The 21,256-nt window shown below is 43.4% G+C and overlaps 2 protein-coding genes across 2 annotated transcripts; one reads left to right on the plus strand and one right to left on the minus strand.

Annotated features, from left to right (window-relative positions):
* Window positions 1-1,594: 1,594 nt before the first annotated feature.
* On the minus strand, window positions 1,595-7,102 carry dclk3 (doublecortin-like kinase 3). Its single transcript, XM_030121094.1, has 8 exons — window positions 7,036-7,102; window positions 5,451-5,659; window positions 5,207-5,338; window positions 3,710-4,903; window positions 2,513-2,645; window positions 2,271-2,438; window positions 1,893-2,188; window positions 1,595-1,630 (listed from the first exon to the last, which is right to left on the minus strand). Exons 1-8 carry the CDS (start codon window positions 7,100-7,102, stop codon window positions 1,595-1,597), a joined length of 2,235 nt encoding a protein of 744 aa, XP_029976954.1.
* An 8,799-nt stretch (window positions 7,103-15,901) lies between these two features.
* fabp3 (fatty acid binding protein 3, muscle and heart) lies at window positions 15,902-19,847 on the plus strand. The gene is made up of 4 exons (XM_030121141.1): window positions 15,902-16,148; window positions 17,809-17,981; window positions 19,250-19,351; window positions 19,441-19,847. Exons 1-4 carry the CDS (start codon window positions 16,076-16,078, stop codon window positions 19,492-19,494), a joined length of 402 nt encoding a protein of 133 aa, XP_029977001.1. The 5' UTR covers window positions 15,902-16,075; the 3' UTR covers window positions 19,495-19,847.
* The last annotated feature ends 1,409 nt before the right edge of the window (window positions 19,848-21,256 follow it).

Genomic DNA, 21,256 nt, shown 5'->3' on the forward strand with positions numbered 1-21,256 from the left:
ACTCTTTTGCTCTGAAAGGTTTAAAACCCCTGGCCTGATGACCTTTTGGGACTCCATTTCAGCTCAGGGCTCTAGACAGTCATATCATCAATGTTGCCGGTGCATTTGTGGCATGGATGCATTATACATAAACCAATTTATTTTCATTTTCTTCAGAGAAAACTTTACAAAGATCCAGATATTAAAGTAAGAAATTACATGCAGTTACATTTCTGAACTTAAGTTAAATTTGAGCTACCTTTTTATTTATTATTTAAGTACAATTTGCATCATGTAGCCTATTTACGTACTTTGTAAATTACAATGTGCTACGTGTACTATTGTGGTGTGATAATACCATTTAGACACTTAGCTAATGTTGTTTACATAATTTCATTCTACAGGAAGTACAAGAAAAACTCCACCTTGTGGTAATGATCATCTGCTGATTCATAAGAATTGGAGCTTGTTGATCTCCTTTTTCATTAGTGACGTGATCTTGTTTTCACTTCCTCTGAGTGAGCCTTCCCCTGAAGCTCTTTAACCCGCCTCTTGTTTTGAAACTACTGATGCAACTCACAACTGACCGAGCTTGCTTTGCAGCAAAGACAAACCGGAAACGCAAAAATAAACAGTTTCCACCTGAAAACTGAAGAATTTTTAGAACTGACATGAAACAATGTAAGTTGTCAAGTGCTCAGTATTATCATGAAACGTGAGCAGTCTTTGAATTGATTTTATTCAGTCTGTGGGATCAATTTACAGATGGATTTTTGTGTTTTGCAGTATAGATAAAATTTTGCTGCAGTCAAACTACTTCACACAACTTCTATCAGTTTTTTTTTTTAATATATTTTCATATTGATATGGCACATGCTATCCTTGATAACGTTATCTCAATATTCTACAATTTTAATCAACACTTAAAATACTGTTGTAACACAGGTTTTTTTTAAGTACTATCCATGCAATAAACATTGTCTGAAAGTTGATCATCAGACATTTACAATGAACATTCCTCTTCACATGTAAGCTATTTTTAATCAATGAGCGTGTGCTATTTTAGACACATATCTAGGACTGGAAAATGAGGATGGATCACAGTCAGCAAGCAAGCATTTCAAAAATGGCTACCAAAGCAGACACTATATTTTCTAAGTTCAGTGTGGTGTATGAAACAAGTCAGTCTGACAACTGACACATTAACATGAATACACAAAATCGTTTAAAAAGGACTTCCCATCACTTAAACTTCTTCCAGCCCTAGCTACACACCTACCTTGGGTTATTACGTGATCTCATGATTATTTTATAATTACTGGATAAATGAATTATACACATTTATGGGCCGTATCTGGTGCCATCAGTCAGATCCTATTCCTCCCAAGAGAGCAAATTACATCTGCTGCAGGTCATCCAAGGATTCAGCTGGCAGGGAATCAGCCGTGTTGTCCGGAACACACAAAGCAGTGAGCGTGATCTAATATTCCAATCAAACAGGAGATTGACAGCGGTACCAGGGCTGCGCGGGCGGGGAGGTGACAGTGACATGAGGGTTTGAGGAGTGATGGTTTTCACTGGAGTGGCGCCGTGGTGGCGTTGTGTAAAGGAGAGGTTAAGTCTTGCTCGTGTTGACGGGCGGATGAAGAAGCTGCCAGGGGGCTGAGGGGTGGGTCAGGCTGTGTCTCGATCAGGGGTGAAAGGTGAATTTGGGCTTGATGGGCCTGATTGAGATCAGCACAGTCTGCGTTTGACAGCTTGAGACCTGGATTGTGTGTCCTGCATTTCTCTGTAGAGCCAAAGTCTTTCTCCTGATCCGGAGTGGATTCTTCTATCTGTGGAGATCTGATCTGAACTGTGTTTATCTCTTTGATGTTTTGTTCTTGTTTATCTATTTCCCTTCCTCGGTTTACGTTGTTTTGTTTCTCATCATATAATCTGAGATCTTTACGGGGGATACCTGCTTTGCTACCAACGTCTGCTGTTGTTTTGCTTTCCTGTGACTCTTCTGAGTTTGTTTGAGCTGGTAACCGGAGTCTTTCCGGTTGTGCTGCAACATCTCCAGTGTTCTTCAGACTTCTGTCTGTGAGCGCCCTCTGCCTGCAGGCTGAAGCCATGGCTTTCACCCAGGGGTGCTGGAGGGTCTGCTCTGCTGCCAGCCTCACTGTGGGGTCGGGCTGAAGCAAAGCTCTGATGAGGCCTCTGGCTTCTGCACACAAACACACACGTCGTCTTAAGAACAGCCTTTACGTTTACGTGTTCCATCATAAAGACACATCTACACATCTCACCCTCCGAGATGGAGTCCCAGTAAGGGGACGGGAAGTGAAGTTGTCCTTGCTTTATCAGCTGAAACAACTCCTCCTGGTCCCGATCTCGACTCCGAAATGGAGGGAAGCCGCACAGCAGGATGTAGAGGATCACGCCCAGAGCCCACACGTCCACCTCTACTCCATAACCTGAGAGAGAAACCACAAACTCAGCTGAAAGGAACACAGTGAAATCAGTTCCAGAAGCCTTCTCTAAACCACACCTGTCTCACAGAGGATCTCTGGAGCCACATATGTAGGCGTGCCACATATGGTGAAGACGGGTTCAGTCACTACCATGGCCAGACCAAAGTCTCCCAGCTTCAGCCGACAGACACCAGCAGCTGCTTGCTCTATCTGAGGGAAGAAGCGAGGAAAGAAATATAAATACTCAGGAAGTGTGGAGCTGATATGTTTCCTCATTCAAACAATAGCAAGGATAATTATAATGTGAAAAATGTGGCTCATTTTCATGCTGACTATGCGATAATGTCGGCCAATCTGAAAGTTGTTTTTGCACACATTGTGCATATTAGAGAGAGATTTAATCAATCATGTAAAAATACTGTCAACTATTTGTATACTGGATTAATGATTAATGAAAAATTTAACCTGAATACAGGATTTTTTTTTAAGATGGTATGAAGCAGAGCTTACTGGCCCATCTTTTCTCCCACTGAGCATCACATCACTGTCTCCCTTAACGTTATCATGTTTTAAAGCTAACAGGTGTTGGTGTCAGTGTTCCCCCTGATCTACAGTTACAACACCAGCTGTCTGAGTCTTCCCTCTGTAACCTAACATCCCTGCATTCCTGTATTTGCATAAAAGTCTGGTCTACTGATTTGAATTTACAGAGAATAATAAACGAGAGTTCAATTTACTTTGAGGTTCTCTCTTTATGTAGTTATAATTTAGACAGAAAATGTGATTATTGGTCATTTTCTGAGATAAAACTTACATTCTAATATAGCTTCGTCTGCAAATATTCAAAGGTTTGCCTGCCGTTTATTTAAGATGTTATGTTTTTGCCAAAAATTAGTGACATAAATGAAATAATACATTTCATTAAAATTTTATATATGACACATGATGTCTATTTTATTTAAGTTCTATATTCTAGTTAAGTTATTGTTAAATTATTGTTAAGCAACATTTTACTTCTGATTGTAATTCTTCCCTTATAAATGTAACAAAGCCAGCTTTGCTTTAATTTTGGTATCTGATGTCCTGCTACTTTTGTTGGTGACTAAAAAACTTGGTTTTTAACCTCGTAGAAACACATCTGCATTAAGTGACAGCTACAAAAAAAGAATAAAGCAGATATGAAGCATTTCTTCCACTTTGAAAATGTAAACTCTTCTCTTTTGATTTGGAAAGATAATTTCTTTCACTACATTCTTACAGACCCTGGTACCCACCAGCAGGTTCTCTGGCTTGAGGTCTCTGTGCACGATGCTCTTGCTGTGGATGTAACTCAGAGCTTCGCTCACGTCCGACACCATCAGCCCTGCTGCTGCCTCTGAGAACTTGCCACTTTCACTGATGGCCTCGAACAGATCCCCTCCGCTCACCAGCTCCATCACTAGGTAGGAGTGCGTGTGCGTGTGATGGTGCGCAAACAGCCGCACGATACGAGGGTGGCACAGGCTGCCCAGCAGGCTCAGCTCGTTCTGCATCATGTGCTCTCGGCCGATCAGCTTGGAGCGCTCCACGATCTTCATGGCAAGGGTTTGGCCGCTGTCACGGCGGCGGCACTCTCGCACCACCGCAAAGTTCCCGTCGCCAACCACGCGTCCGATGTCGTAGCACTGCTCGATGTCCGACAGGGTGGCGTCTCCGCCCTCTGACGGCAGGTCCAGCGTGCTCGTCTTCTTCTGTGGGACGGTGTGCACTTCACCCACCTCTGAAGCGGAGTTTAAAAGTTGTGAGCGTACCAAGCTTTTCTCCTGACCTGCGCCGGCTGGCTGAGGAGGTGGCGTGTCATTCTTCACTTCCTGCTCTGTCGGAGGGCTTCCTTTTTGCTTTCTTGACACAGGAGGAAGCGGGACCCTCCCAGACAGCGTGTTGATCAGCTCTGCACCCTGATGCTTCGCTCGTCTCGATAAGCAGTTTTCACACAGGGCGGGTGACAGTATGTCTTCCTCTCCAAAACGTTCTTCGTGCTGAAACGGGCCGATAACAGAGGCCTGCCGCTGCCTGACGCCTCCCCTGATGTGCAGTCTCTGCAGGTGGTTGGGAGGATGAGCAGGTTTTCTGCATGCATTCTTTTTTTCAGACCTCTGGGAGTCAAAATCGTATCTCTCTAGCTTGTGATTGTCTATTTGTTGAGATTTCTGGACGTGTTTGTGATTCTTTGTATTTGCGACCTGGTGTGTCTCCTGGTTCGTGCCGCTGCTGTCCGTCCCCTCACTGTATCCGCTGTCAGCCTTCGCTGCTTTGTCCGGCGGCGGCCTGAGTCTCCTCTCCCAGGCACGCAGGGCGTCGGCTCGGTAGTGCGAATCCTCAGGGAACAGTTCCTCCAGAGCCTCCTGCACGCTGCTCAGCTCAGGGCGAGCCTTACCGAGAGCGAGGAAAGCCACTTCGCCTCGAAAGAATTCACACACGCCCTTCACCTTCATCAAAAAAACAGAAAGATGATTGGAGATTGTCGTGTCAAACATCCGGGCCGCGGATGACAACAGCTAACCAGCTGATGGAGGTCACTGACATAACTACTATCAATCTTTTCATAAATAAATTAAACTGAGACACAGGAGGACTTGTCATTGGAATGTTGTTTAACCAGTCTGATAATATATTTAAGATAAACAGTTCCACTTTTCACATGCAGTATAAGGACTGATGGAGGGTTCACAATAGCTCATTTAAACATTGTCTTCATCCCTTGATGTTAATCTGCTCATGGTGGGCCTCACCTCTCGGGCGTGTGTGGTGTACAGGCGTGTGACTCTGGCCCTGTGCCAGCGAGGAAACCCCAACGCCTCCGAGATATCCAATAGCAGCTGCTCAAAGGATACCACACCCCTGCGGTTCAACAGCACTGTTACCTGGCAGTACACACAGAAACAGTAATTACGGTTGAATGTAATTTGCCATCACATGTAAACAATATTTTCAGGCGCCAAAAATGGAACCCTCAAGTGATCAGTTTGGCTTTACCTTTCGTAGTGAGCTGTGACCACTTGGGCGAACGACAGTGATGAGATGGGGCCTCTCGGCGCTTTCCTCTGCATGTCGAGTGTGGAAGAGCTGAGCAGCAGGAGGAGGAGGAGGGAAGTGTGACCCGTGGACACGTCCGGCCGGGTGAGGATGGACCGGCCATGGCTGGGGTACCCCGACAGGACGCTTCACCGCGGGGATGGGGGGAGCTGAAGCAGAGAGAGCAGAGAGGTCAAAGGTGAGTGAACAGCAACAGACAACACGAGCTGAATTATTGAAACTGTCCTTTAATAGAATGACGCGATGGCCGATTGTTTCAAAGGTGGACTTCTTTTTGATTTGTATGGAAGGGAAAACTCATAAGTAACACAACACTGCTCATCCTGTGTGTGTGTGTGTGTGTGTGTGTGTGTGTGTGTGTGTGTGTGTGTGTGTGTGTGTGTGTGTGTGTGTGTGTGTGTGTGCATGTGTGTGTGTGAAAGCAAATCCGGCTGATCAGATTTGAGTGTTTTCCATCACATAGAGTGCAAGGGCCATTTGAGATTCCTCAAGCACGTTGTCCCAACCAGCTGAATTATTTAGGCTTCCTTAAGTCATGAAAACCCACACACCTTAACAAAAGCTTGCTTGACCTGGTTAGGGCTCAGCTGAATCTGCATGATTAATGAAGCATTAGAGACACGCGGCATCTTTGACGTTTCACTTTCTGGCTCAGAGGGAGACGGAGATGTTATCCGGTGACTCAGTGGGAGGTTCACTTCTTTTTTTTCTTTTTTTTTTCCTTCTTGATTGTTTTGCTTTGTTTTGTGTCCAGACAGCAGAACAACAGGCAGAAACACAAGACCCGGTGTCCCTAATATAACGCAGACCCCTTTTTTAACAGAACACCGACTGAGCCACAGTGTACACAGTCACACAACAAAAGCTTTTCATGGTAGATCCAAGACATCTGCATGTCTATTAGCCTAAATATCTGATTAAGAGCCAGCTGTGGCCAGACCAAGACATCTGAATCAGACTTTTCTGATTGGTTGTATAGAGGATGTGGGTGTTCTCAAGGCCAGATATTACATTCAATACTCTTCACACAGTTTTTAACATAGTTACTATTTCCTTCATTTGAACTTTAATAGATTCCCAGAGAACAAATTTACTGTCGATAACTTTAATTAGCCCTAATAGTTTCATTTTATCTGTTACTAAATTGTGAATTTTTTAATTTAACTGCAAATGGCTGGAATTTATACTTTATGAATAAAAAAAACCCCAAACAAATGTAACATTGTTGTTTTTACTATATTTGAATGGGATGGACAATCCCAATAAATAGTTGAACGATTTTGATACAGAATTTGAACTGAACTTGTAGCTAGTGGTTCATGCTGTTGAATTGATTACAACAGAAACAACAACAATGATGTTAATAACAGATTTAGCATTTCATTAAGTAATTTAAGTGATTTAAAATGTATATTGTAACATGTGATGCACATCATTTTTCCTTTTGGAACGTTTTCAATCTTTTCTAGTATCTCAAAATTCAATCTTTCATATGACAGAATAATCAATCCAACCTACAACTCACCTGCTAATCTCCATTTAGGATTACGGGCCGCGTCGCATCCGTACCGGCCTTTCTGCGAGGGCGTCATGTGTCTGATTAAAGATATCTATATTCAATATGGAAATAAGAAGCCACCACTGAGAGGCCCATGACACTTCTGGTTAATCAGTTATGATCAATTATCATTATTGCTCCATGAGCTGCTGCTCGGTCAGCCTCCACGGAAAGTAACGAGAGGAGCCGAGGGGTGACCGTGTAGCAGTGGTTTCCATGGCAACACGTCAAGTTACGCTGCTGCAGGAAGTTTGATGGACTCTGTCAAAATAAACACCCCGAACGACATTAGTATTGTCCTCTGACCGGCGTTTGTCAAAAATGTCAAAGTTTTGTTACTTTTATTATCTAGTACAGTTTTATATATGTGATTAGGGTGAAACTGAAAAGGGTTGAGTTGTTTCTTTCAAGGAAATGTTTTGTTTTTTTGTGGTCCTATTTATCAAAACGCTTTTATTTCCAACATTGCAAACGGAAGTGACTGCTGTCAACACTGGTCGCAGACGACAGGACGCTACATGTTAAAGTTTTCAGGTAACAAAACAAAACAAAACAAAACAAAACAAAACAAACAAACAAAAAAACAATTTACAGTGTAGCTAAGCGAGTTTGCAATTCTCCACCAGGCAGTTTTATTTTCAACAGCTTCAACTGTAGTTTACCAGCTTAATTTGTCTTTTCCTGACATCGAGTAGTTTCATTCGTTTGCTTGAATTTGTGTGCAATGTAGCAGTAGTTGGGGTCAAGTTCAAATTTCCTGTATTTTTTCTCTTCGTACTTTTATAGCTCTTTGTTTGTTTACGTTTTCATTTACTTTGTCTGAGCTTCCCATTTTTAGTGGTAATTATGTAAGGGGAAGGCTCTACCTAATCACCATAGACTTATCTGCATAATCATTGGCTTTTAATGTTTGATAATCTATAAGCTGTCTGTATCAGAACTTTGAGAAGACTTATCATATAACCACCTTTGTGACAGAACTGTATCAGGTAGATTAGCTGCAAGTCACTGTCTTTTTTTCCCCAGACAGTTAAAAATTGGAATCTTTAAACATTGGCTCATCGATTGAAACATCTTAATGATCAGGTTTGGAATCAACGTGTCAAATGTCCTTCTGTTCTAAAGGTTATGATGAGAGGAGTGTGTATATTTGGATTTGATGCATCAGTTCCATGTCATTATCTTGTCTTTCTCCTTTTCAGTTCATTTACAAACTGAAATCAAAAGAATGCACTAATTAATCCATTTGAAACATATACTCATTACTAATAAATACATTTAATCTTTATATGAACAAAGTAACCTTCAACAAAACATATATGACACTAGTGTTAATGAATGCTATGAATTGGACATATTGTTGTTTTGTTTTCACTACAACCTGCTGAATAGGAAGCACACTGGACATTCTGATTAACCCAGCAGTGATCAGTTAATTCAAACGCCCGTGCTTTTAATTTACACTGAAATATTTGTTTGCACACTTTTTTCCATCCATCTCCAGAATTCCCCGACACACTCCAGAAGACATGCTTTCACCCGTGCCTCCTCACTGCTTAGTACTCTTTTTATTCAAACCCCTTTTTTTTGCTGTTACTATGGAGAAAATAATGAATGAGGAAGAAATGTTCACACAAAGCCTTTTGTGTTTCTGGAAGAAAGTTATGGAGAAAAAGGAGACTGACCGAGGGGGGAGAGGAGCTTCTAGTGTCAGGGTCAGTTACCTTAGTTTCACTGATGGAATCCAATACGCTGACACACACAACACACACACACACACACACACACACACAAACACACACAAACACACACACCGTGTCCAGTTGATCTTTTAATACAAGCAGCCCCCCCATGGCTCTGTCTCCATGGATACTGTTGATATTGGATCAGGAAGCAACAACTTCTGTTCCGGCTTCTTATCCTGGATTGACCGCCGAGATCCATCAGTGTGTGTTATTAGTGACTTAAAACTTCAGTTGATTTTTCATCTCACTCAAAACATTCATATAATCGTATTTAACTTTTTTATGTCATAGTTAATATTCTTCTCTTGTTTTTAAAGAATGTATTCACAGAGGGAGAGTACGGAGTGAAATGGGTGCATTGCAGTTATAGGGGCCTCATTCTTTCATCTTTTAACACATTTTTCGCGGGTTCAACCTACATAATCAGCTCAGTTGCTGAGTCCACGAATACAAGTTCCCACAAAGGTGGCAGAGAAGTAAACTAACTTTCCAATGACATCTGATTAATTGCCATATAGTATTATTTCAGCAAAGAAGACATTCTTTACAGTAATCTTCACATCAGCAACATTTTGAAGTGCAGCACTGTTTGCAGAGCTTATCTTCGGCCGAGCATCGTGTTTGCCCCTGAAGCCTTTGGCAATGAAGAATGGATATCTCTCTTCAAGGATGGTGAAAGAGAAAATGGTTCAGAGCTGTTTTGCTAGCTTCATGGTTTGTCTGTGTCATAGCTTGTAGCGTGGAGCAGTGCTGAATTAGGGTTTCTGTTTGGTTTCCTCATTCTTCTTCCAAGGAGAATGCTGATAAAGAAGCTCATCTAGCTGTCATTCAGCCTGGTTTATTGTCGCTTGTCATTGTAATTGTGTGTGCTTGGCTTCAAGTAGTCTTTTCCTTTTGGCATTTTCGTCCTTCTGCTGGCTGCGTACATGAGCTGCTTCAGCCTGGAGTCTTTCGAGTTCTTACATTGTTTTACTGTAGCTTGGAATGAATGTGATATTAGCTATATCTGAGCAGGTGCCTTAGCAATAGAACTGAACTTTAATGTAGCATTAATGTCGATGAAGATTCTTTCCATTGATGCACAGGTGTTATGAGGCTAGATCCTACTGAACTAGCCTGCTTAACTTAAGTTGATATCAGTGACATTTAAACAAACAAATTTAACAATCCGCCTTCAAATTCACCATTTTTCAGTTATAATTTTTTTATAGTAATATCAGCATAGTGTCAGTACCATAAGAACTTCACATTCTTCCAAGTTGGAAAAAGTTAAATAACCAATATTAACTGAGAGGAAAACATAAATATCTTATAAAATCATAAGTCAAAATCTTACACGACGTCACCATCATTTACTTCTGCTCCAGTGATCCTGCAGAGAGGTAGGAACAAAAAAGAAGCAGACATTACTGAGTGAGTGGTGTGTGTTAGGAAGGAAGTGAACATTGTGTCTTCTAGTTGATGTGTTTGAGGTTATGACAGTTGAATCTTCAAAGCTGCAGCCCTCATGTGGTGTTTACAGTGTGCAGTGTCAGAGTCCAAGGAAGATAAACCAAAGACAGGGTCAAAGACGTCCAGGGCCTGGTGATCCACATGGTTCCACTGAGGCAAAAAATAGACAATTGATCGACTGAACATTTGAGGGTCAATCTGGATTATTGCATTATATTTGATGTGATGTTTATTTTCTAGTAAAACAATGACTTTGTCATGACTCCTGACTGTGATTCTGTTTTAAATGGATGAAACATTCACAAATAGTATTTACTCACTATACAGAGCAATAGCAGTGTCTGACCAGCAGAGGAGGCAAGCATGCCTACTGGGTGTCCTTGCCTGCTGAGCAGAGGGGGTTTCATCAGAACTTGAGCTTCCAGAGGCAGACCGAGTGAAAAGTTACACCTATGAATGAAAATAAGTCCGCTGTAATGTTTCGCCGTGCCATGCAGTGGTATGAGAAAGACGTCGTTTTGACAGCATGTGAATTCAAATCCTATAATTGACAGAGGAGAGCTGACCCTGTGTGGCGTCCTCGAAGGACCCCGTTTGTTGATACGGGTTTAGTAGTTATAGCTGCATGTGACCTCAAGGTCGTCTGCTAAGGTCTCTCTCTCTCTCTCTCTCTCTCTCTCTCTCTCTCCCTCTCTCTGTCTCTCTCTCATGCCATCACATCGTGTTCTCCTCATTCAGTGTGCGCAAACAGCTGCCATCACACAAAAAAAAGTGAATTTAACATCAGTGGCATTAAAAGAGCTTTATAAATCACCACTAATGTTTCCAGCGTGAGCTCCAAGCCAACTTTGCAGTACCAGGTTGTAAACTCTTCTCCTAGCTAACTCAATTATTATTCAAGAAGCCGCTGATCTCATTAACAGGAGCAGCAGAACATCTGGACACGTAACCATTATTGGGATTGATGGATTGTTATAGAGAATCTTCAATCAGGGACTTTTAAACTTTAGAAATAGCATTTTAATTTCACCTATCATTAAACCACGACACCTTATATATTGTTTATAAAGATGCATAATAGATAAATGCATGTCATGCACACTGAAAAGCTGGGTGGGGATGCTGTTGATACTCTCGACTCTCCATTCATGTAATTAACTTAATATCAGGTTGTTCAAGCCCCACGTGCACACAGGGAGTGAGAATGAGGTCAGTCAGGTCCAGGCAGAGTAGTAGTGAGAGAGAGTGAGGCTGCCAAATGGGCGACCGAACAAATGGCTTGTGTGTTGCGAGAAGGGAGTGGAAATGTCCAGATGTTTATTCAGTTGTGTCATTCACACAGTCCCACAAAGACGCACGACAATCTCCTCCTCCCCAAACAAATCTGGAAAAGATATCTACATTCCTGTGTGTTTGTGGCTCCTTCTGGGATTTAACCATGATTAGCTGCAGCTCTTCAGCTTTGTGCTGTTGTCAACTCACTGTTGTTTGTTTGTTTTTTTTTTTTCTTTTTTGCATAAGCACTCCAACACACATCTTCTTGGTTAAAGTCCAGTGTGTTTATGTAAAACACACTCTACAAAGCTTGCCTGGAAAGTATAGGGGCAGCGATTCCAGCTGAGGTCGACCACCTCAACACACAGACTGATTGATTTTCTCTCTCAAATTAAACAAGATAAGTAGGATAACTTCTCCAGCCGCATGATGCAGTTGCACTAACTGATAATGCAAATTCTACAGAAAAAGCAGCCCGATTGAAACCTCCTAACAACGAGGAGATATGCAGGGAGTTTCTTTTCTGAGGCTGCCAGAAAAATTTCCATCTTCATTTGAATTATGACCACGGTTTCATCCCAGAGAGCTATACTCGAGGATTGCACAAGGTTAAACACACACACCCCCACACACATGTTGACACACATTAGTGCTTAACACAGACTGCCCGGGAGCGGCAGCTAACCTTTTACCATAATTTAATTTCTATTAGAAAGAAGCTGTTTTTATATGTTGTGTTTAGACTTGGAAAAAAAGAATCACTTATGGTTTATTCCCTCTTTGAGGAGAATTACGGTATACTGTTGAACACACTCAAAGTCATTTGTGGGCTCATTAATATTATCTTAGCTTCCGATGTGCAAATACAGACATTAAGAATTAATGAGAGATGATTGAGGCAAAAGTGAGTAAGTGGGGCCAGTAGAGGATAGTGACTTAACCTTTCACCTCCTCTCTCTCTGCTCGACTTTTTCCACATCTCCTCCTCCTCCTCCTCCTGTGTGGCGCACACTCACTGTAACTCACTCTCTCACACCTGTTTATGCCTATTGTCACACTCATACACTCCACGGATTGTTCCATAACATTAAGCGTGCACATTTAGACTCTCGAACGGGCGAAGCCGGCGGAGGGCAGCGTCAGTGGGGCAGGATGTGTAACATGGTGTGATGTGATGTAACAGGGTCCGATATTGACTTAAAGTCACCCTGCGCCCCCCGGGTGTGCGTGTGTGTGTGTGTGTGTGTGTGCGTGTGTGATTACACTGCTGTAACTGAAATGTTTGTTGTTACACAAGCTGTCCAGATCATCTGATCGTGTATTTGCAGATAGGGCAGTTTCATCAGACAGAGCAGACGCAGATGAGGTTATTGGTGGACACTTGTGCTTCTGCTTTTGGTCGTGCGCGTGTGTTTGCTTGTGTGTGCGTGTGCGTGCTCTGTCTGCCGATATTCCAAGCAGGCGAGGACAGGCTGGCCTGTCCCCAAGTGGCTCTCTGACAATTGGGACTAGGTTAAAGGGTGAAAGTTGATTAGCTAACATGTTGGATGTATTTATCACTGACAGAAGAATGAGGAGATTTCTACTACTTTCATTTACAACTATAAATGTCGGAACGGTTTTATTACAGTATCGATAAAAACTGAAGCGGCAAAAATGCAAATTGTATCAGAGTGCATCACAAAATCTGCAACGCTCATTATGTGCTGTGGGATATTTTTCCCTATTTCTGAATCAGTCCATCCAGTAATCACCAGTTAGCAGCACAGTGTGCTCGTTTAACATAATGATTGACTTGTATGGAAAACAGTATTCTCTACTGGTGAAAGTGCAACAAACAAATCACACAAATACCCCAAACTGTCTGATTTGCATTTGGCAGCAAGTTGGGGAGAAAAGCAAGGAAGCACAACCTGAACTGAACAGTTTTGTTTATAAAGATATCGAGGGGTAGCGTTTTATGCTTTGGCATATTTAAGCAAAGAGTAAGAAAATATCCAATTCTCATCTTTGTGTAATGTTATGTAAATTATTTTCATGCTGAAAATCAGTATGGGTTTTGTTACTTTTCACTTCTTTATTTAACCAAAGTAACATACACTCACCGGCCGCTTTATTAGGCACACCTGTCCAACTGGTTGTTAACGCAAATTTCAAATCAGCCAATCACATGGCAGCAGCTCAGTGCATTTAGACATGTAGACATGGTCAAGACGATCTGCTGCAGTTCAAACCGAGCATCAGAATGGGAGAGAAAGGTGATTTAAGTGACTTTGAATGTGGCATGGCTGTTTGTGGCAGACGGGCTGGTCTGAGTATTTCAGAAACTGCTGATCTACTGGGATTTTCAGGCACAGCCATCTCTCGGGTTTACAGAGAATGGTCCGAAAAAGAGAAAATAAGTGAGCGGCATTTCTGTGGGTAAAAATGCCTTGTTGTTGCCAGGTCAGAGGAGAATGGAAGACTGGTTCAACCTGATAGAAAGGCAACAGTAACTCAAATAACCACTCGTTACAACCAAGGTATGCAGAAGAGCATCTCTGAACGCACGACACGTCGAACCATGAGGCAGATGGGCTACAGCAGCAGAAGACCACACCGGGTGCCACTCCTGTAAGCTAAGAACAGGAAACCGAGGCTACAGTTTGCACAGGCTCACCGAAAATGGACAATAGAAGATTGGAAAAACGTTGCCTGGTCTGATGAGTCTAGATTTCTGCTGCGACATTCCGATGGTAGGGTCAGAATTTGGCGCCAACAACGTGAAACCATGGAAAGGACCCTGCCTTGTAATCAACGGTTCAGGCTGGTGGTGGTGCTGGTGTAATGATGTGGGGGATATTTTCCTCTTTGGCACTCTTTGGGGCTCTTAGTATCAATTGAGCATCGTTGCAACGCCACAGCCCACCTGCGTATCGTTGCTGACCATGTCCATTGACAGTGAGTTCACTGTACTCAAATGGCCTCCACAGTCACCAGATCTCAATCCCATAGAGCACCATTGGGATGTGGTGGAACGGGAGATTCGCATCATGGATGTGCAGCCGACAAATCTGCAGCAAGGCTGAAAAACTGAAAACTTAGATTCCTGCACTGAATACATCGGACCATCGGCACCATTGCCATTTCTTTCACTCGATGTTTAAGTATTTTATATATTTATGAGATACATAAACTGTAGCTATGTGTGTGAACCTGTTGGAAATGAACTTGAACAATAGAAGAATACAAATCTAAATAAAAGGTACGTTAGCCGGGCTGTCAGACTGACAATATGCTAAAGGGAAGATACGCCCTGCAGAGGGCTTTGGTCCACACACATTCATGCCTCAAGATAATTTATAAACAATTAACTGAACAAGCATGTGTTTGTATATTTGGGGAAACGGGAGTCAACCCAAGGAAACAGAGAAACTGTGCAAACCCGATATAGAAAGGCCCCGATCTGAAACTAACCCCAGGTATTCTTGTTGTGGGAGCAGTACCAATGATATACTGTGCTGTCCCTCTCAAACATGGCAGCTATCTTTGTTATTGTACCTTCCATTGGAATGATGCTCAGTCAAAATAACGTGTGTGACTCAGCTTCACCCTCATGTGACCACATCACGGCGCTGGAAACTATGTACTGTACTGTTTGGTCACCCTTTGCCTCTGACGGGCCAGGTTTATATTGATACAATGTAAAGACGTGCATGAGTGAAACCAGGTGAAAAGATCTCTTAAGAAGGGGATCAGAGAAGACAAAAGTGGTTCAGAAAGCGGGATGACCAGAAAACATTGTCTTGACATTTTCAACCTTGAACACCATGACCAAAAAAAAAATCAATCGTCGCCCCACCTCGCCTCCGGCTCGGTCTGTTTGTCTTCTCTTTCTCTCTGTCTGACAGCAGGGGCTTATTCATCATCCCCTCCTCCTTCTCCTCCACCCACGGCCTCTTTCTCTATTCTACCTTTCATTCCCTGTGGCTGGACGTCTCCGGTCAGGCTCGGCTGCTCCCTCTGACCCCCCTCACTCCCAGCTCCTCCCGGACGATCGAATTCAGATTTGCATGAGTAGGCCGAGTGAGAACGAAAAGTGTGTGTTGACGTGAGGAAACACTTCTGCACCACATCTGCAGCACAGAAACAGCGAGAGATGAAGCAGACTGGTGTGAGCCGATTCTCAGGAAAATTCCAACACACTTTAATTGCACAGTAGTCCTTGTGACAAAGCATGTGCAAAACATGCTCTCCTCAAATGTGTGTGTGAGTGTGTGTGTCTGTCTCCTCCCTCTTGTCACCCCTCCCACCGCCTCTGCGGTCTCTGCACAGCCTGATGACATCAGGAACAGCCGGTATTTATTCAGCCAGTAGGATTGCAGCCTGCAGGCCCGCGGTGCTGACTACTCACTCTGCCTCTCTGCCTCTCCGATCATTCTGAAGCGCCCTCTCATCGCTGCCTCACTCACACACACACACACACTCTCTCACTCTCTCTCTCTTGCTCCCCCTCTCAGTCCCACAGTCTCTCATTCCTCTACACTGCCGCAGACATGGCCGAAGCTTTCGTTGGCACATGGAACCTCAAAAGCAGCGACAAATTTGATGATTACTTGAAGGAGCTGGGTAAGTAGAGTGGGAGGGGGATTTTCTGTGTGTGTGTCTGTGTTTGTACATGTGCGCATGCGTGCGTAACCGGAGAGGATGCAGTGGTGCATGCGAGCACATGTGAAGATGGGGCCCGACGAAGGATAAATGGTTTAAGGTGTGTGTTTATTATTCAAACAGTGTGGAGTAGCTGTTGATACAGGGTGTGGGAAGAGTAAAGAGAGTGGGCAAAGAGAGGCAGTGGAGGGGCAGATGAGCAGCAGGGGAGGAACCAAGATGGAGAATACATTTAGAATAGAAAAGAGCGGCTGGGTGGGAAGGGGAAGAGCGCAGAAAGAAAGCAAGAGAGGCTGGGATTAAAAGGAGGGAGGGAAAAAAGAAGAAGAGGAAGAGTGGTTGACCGCATGGCCCGAGCACTGGAAACGAGGGAGGGGCCCTGCTTTAGTGGAGAGAAGAAAATCAGTCCTACTGTGGGAAACTCTGAATGGCAAACAACTGGCACACACACACACACACACACACACACACACACACACACACACACACACACACACACACACACACACACACACACACACACACACACACACATACTGCAATGCAATGTGGGTGACCTTTGGTGAAAGCTGCTCATTGTCTGAAGCCATGGGAGGAGTTGAATATTAAGATGGACAAGCTTCTGGGACTGGAGGCCTCAAGATATTTCACACACATTTGGAGTAGACATGATGGGGGCAGGTGTTCTGAATTTTACAGCTGCGCGGGATGACACGAAGGAATTTCAGTGTGTGTGTATGTGTGTGTAAGAGAGAGAGGGAGAGATTTATACACCCTGTGACCATCAAACTGTCTTCTTCGGTCTCCAGAGTAACTGGAGATCCTTTAACCTCTAACCCCTGATCCTTTTGATCAAGGCCCCAGCTGCGCACACGTGCACGCACACACACACACACACACACACACATCCACCCGCGCACCCACAGTGACTTGTAGCTGCACTGGTTGTGGGAACCGAACGTCAGAGATGAACTGGATTGACAACCTCTCAACTCGAGCAGGCTTTTTACTCTGAACGGAAAGTATGTGAGTCACCGTTACCCAATCAAACACACACTTATAATCCTGCGCAGATACACACCCTGAAAAAAACGCAAGTAACCATTTGCCGTCACACACACGTTCAGACAGGCATCGACAGGGTCAGTGAGAATCTGCAGTGTTTGAAGAAAGTGCTGTAGATTTGGTAGATAAACAGAGGAGCCCCAGAGGGCGAGTCCACTCTTACAACTACGAGTTTTATGATCAGATTCCGGCAAATCATTATGAATCATCACAGATCCCTTATTTAAACAACTATTATATCTTTTACTTTTTTTCAGTGTTCCCAGAGAAACAGTGGTAATCATCTCCAACCGTACAGAATTAATTATAACAGACTTCAAGGGAGGGACAGTATTTGGTTTTTCTTTGAGAGCATTTAGGCTTTCATGTTCACCATTCTATTTATACTGAGTTAAAAAAAACATTGATTTGATTTGTGTCCTCAGCTAATTTGCATGCAGGTCACAGATGTATTTGTTTAATCTCTTCATTCACCAGGCTTTTATTCCCCACTTGTTTTACGGTTTTTTTTTTTTTTTTCGTCACTGCATCACCAACACGTCTTTATGTCACACAGGTGTCCCCTTTGCAACCCGCTCGGTAGCCTCGATGACCAAGCCCACCACCATTATCCTGGTGGACGGCGACAAGGTGACGGTGAAGACCCAGAGCACCTTCAAAAACACGGAGGTTTCCTTCAAGCTGGGCGAGGAGTTCGATGAGACCACTGCCGATAACAGGAACGTTAAGGTGAGAGGTCACAGTGCGCTGTTGTACATGGTAAAGCTGTAGGTTTATTTAGTTTCTTACAATGAAACAAGTATGGCCTTTGTCAGTCTCTGTTAATCTAATCAGAGATCCAGAGTAGAAGGACCCAGCTGCATCCAGAGATATAGTGGCATCTAGTGGGCTGAAAACAGCATAGACAGGAGTCAAAGTATATTAAGGTATGAGCTGACGTGGGTGTCAAGGTCAGGCTGAGTTTAGGCCTCTAACATCTGCTCAGAAAAGCTTGTGTGAAACCGAGAAAAAAACGTAACTGAAATCTTTTAATAATGTTATTTTCAAAGTGATATTTTCCAATAAAAATAATCAGAGAGCAAGTGATGTATTCTGACTTTTTTTTCTTTGATTCAAAGCTTTGAAACTCATGTTTCCACTCGAGTGCCGCATTCAGTCAGACTGTTACTGTGTAAACCAGTCAGAGGAGCAGTCGGCTCGCTGCACGTCGAACAATCCTCGGGTAACCATTAATATGTGACAGTCGTTTAGGCGTCGGACCATGAAACAAACACAGTTGGAGGTTGTCAGTCGCTAAGAGGTGGAAGCAGGCCGGTCAGGTCGGGGGCGAGTGCTCCGGGTCAGAGTAAACCAACAAATTGATCTCATTCAGCTGTTTAGGTAAATTTCAGTCAAAGGAGCACTGGAAGAGTCTGAATGAGCGTTGGGTGTGTGTGTGTGTGTGTGTGTGTGTGTGTGTGTGTGTGTGTGTGTTTGTGTGTGTGTGAAGAGAAAAAAAAAACAAAAAAGATTAATTTTACAGTGATAATTCCCATTTTATTTAGTCGAATGTATTGCAGTTTTATCTTAAAAAAAGAAAACTTTTAACGATATATTTGAGTTTTTTGATGCTAAAAGTAAAATTTTGTGACTGAAATCTTTTGTTGACTCTTGTCCCTTCGTTGCAGCATGCGTTGCCCAACGTGTCATAACTGTTCCCAGCAGGAGTCGGAGGCCACAGTTCAGCTAAAGTTTGCTTTTGTAGCATATTCCTGCTGTAGTTTGTTGAAATTCAATCGACTTTACTCTGCTGAATGAAACCTGATATGCACGCATCATAGCTCATGAGTTTTTCCGTCTGAGCGTTGGACACAGTGGCTACAGTTACCTAAAAGAAGGAATGCAGGCGAAAGACGTGTTCTTACTCGGCTTTTATCACTTTTAATGAAATTCTTTTTACGTGTGTGTGTGTATAAAGGTGGTTTGCCTTCTTATTATTGTGCTTCTCTTCCCCGCAGTCCCTTGTGACGATTGACGGTGGTAAGCTGGTGCACGTGCAGAAGTGGGATGGCAAAGAGACCAGCCTGGTCAGAGAGGTCAGCGGAAACAATCTCACACTGGTGAGTGGCTCCATCGACAAAACGCTTGTGTTTAATCTCTCAGTGAGCTTCCTGATTGTGTTACAACTGTGGCTCTTCTCTCTTCGTAGACGCTAACGCTGGGGAACGTCGTCTGTACGCGTCTGTATGAAAAAGCTGCTTAAGAGTCGCACGGTGTTTCCCTCTCAGCAGCATCTCTTTGCATCAGTTCGAGCCCCTGCCCCCCGCGTCCCAGACTCCAGAACGCCACTAAAACCCACACCGAGCAAACGTGTTTCGTAACTGCTGCTGTCACCCTTCAAACTGTATATTACTGCTGACTGCATCTGTTTCTCAACATCCTTCCTTCTACTGTAAGAAACACTGAATAAATTCCAATGATTTGTTTGTTGTGTTTTTCTCTATAAAACTGCAGGTTTGCATTTTTTTACAGGAAAACTTGTTTTGCATGGTGCAGATGATAAATCTGGACAAGATTTAGATTGCAAAAACAATTGTCTGTTGAGATAAAAAGAAATAAGATAAAACTAAAACAAGTGTCCACGCTGCTGGACGAACTTGTTAAACAACGAAATTGCCTGGTGATTTCTTTTCTTTTACATGCGTGCCACGTTTAATGCAGGATAAAAGCCTAAAACATGCGAACAAATAGCCTTTACATTTCTCTCATTTATTCTGTACAACTAAGAAGTTACTTTAAAATTCTGTTTCATACTATTGCAGACGGTCATGCTCCACGTAATTTTTCAGGTGTTGAGCAAAGTTCCTTTTGACCTCGGTACTGTCGACCCAGTCCAGGAGCTCGACGCCACTGTGTGCGTCCAAGCCAAGTGCGACTGCAGTTTCCATCACGAGCGGCTTTACAGAGACTGACAGGGAGGTTAATTTTAGCTCCTCAGCAGCTCCTGCCGCTCTGTGTGTATACCTTCGCCCCGGCTAGGCCGACCCAGAGTTTTGTTGAAGCTTGTACTCGGTGTGTGAGTAATGCCTCCTACTTGTGAATTAGGTATGCGCGAATGTGCTTTCTAAATTTGAATCCCTCGCTCAGTAGGCCGGTGTCATGTGTTCGTGACATTCTGCCAGAGGGAGTCAGGGTGAAAGGGGTGAAAGGGCATGGGAGGAGTCGCGCCACCTCACGCCAACCCCTCCTGACGTTACCACCGGGCCAGAAGAGCCAAAAGAACAGAAGTAAGCCTACCGCATCAATGAGAGCAGGTCTCTTCATGTGGGAGCTGGAAGAAATTCTGAAAGCCTCGTGATAAGAGAGGTCAAGCTAGAGGTGTAATTATAGGACCGGAGTGCAGTCAGTTCTCCACCGCCGTGTGTCAATATGGAATATTTCCAAGGAGGCCATGCTTTGTAGACAAAGACTGATGATATGCAGTCCGTACATCTCAAATATCAGCAGTGACTCAAGTTGAACCCAAAGAGTCTGAATGACAAAGAAGGCACTTACAGTGACTTTCCAATAAAAGTAACTGCCATTATTAATTGAGGACAAAAAGCACAACAGTGAGACTCCCAGTGAAACGGCCTGTAATGCGTCGGTGAAAACTCCCTACCTCGTTGCTCACATTTGCATTAAAGCCCAGTATGTTGACTCAGTGAAAACACGCACTGTGAAAGCTTTAGAAACAATCCGGCCCGGATAGTGGCTGACTCTTATCTTTAACAGAGAAATCTGAGCTGCATTATTACTTGTGAAATAATATCTAACCCATGATCTGGGGTGAGTTTGTGAGAAGATGCAGGCTGAAGCCTCCGTAACACACACACACACACACACCCTGAGACAGAACCAGTTTTTGCAACGTAAAGGCACGCTGCAATGTTTAACCTCTCACTGCATTTTGCACCAGTAGATGTTGTTATGAATGACATATCATTGAAATTTCTGTAATTTCTTTCTCCCAGAATTCCATTTAA

Source organism: Salarias fasciatus, chromosome 22, assembly GCF_902148845.1.
Source record: "Salarias fasciatus chromosome 22, fSalaFa1.1, whole genome shotgun sequence".
Classification (NCBI taxonomy): Eukaryota; Metazoa; Chordata; class Actinopteri; order Blenniiformes; family Blenniidae; genus Salarias; species Salarias fasciatus.

Coding starts and splice junctions, on each gene's coding strand:
- dclk3 (XM_030121094.1), bottom strand. CDS start 7,102: ATGACGCCCTCGCAGAAAGGCCGGTACGGATGCGACGCGGCCCGTAAT. Junction 5,339..5,450: donor GTCACAGCTCACTACGAAAG/GTAAAGCCAAAC, acceptor GTGTACTGCCAG/GTAACAGTGCTGTTGAACCG. Junction 4,904..5,206: donor ACACCACACACGCCCGAGAG/GTGAGGCCCACC, acceptor TTTTTGATGAAG/GTGAAGGGCGTGTGTGAATT.
- fabp3 (XM_030121141.1), top strand. CDS start 16,076: ATGGCCGAAGCTTTCGTTGGCACATGGAACCTCAAAAGCAGCGACAAA. Junction 16,149..17,808: donor TGATTACTTGAAGGAGCTGG/GTAAGTAGAGTG, acceptor TATGTCACACAG/GTGTCCCCTTTGCAACCCGC. Junction 19,352..19,440: donor GCGGAAACAATCTCACACTG/GTGAGTGGCTCC, acceptor CTCTCTTCGTAG/ACGCTAACGCTGGGGAACGT.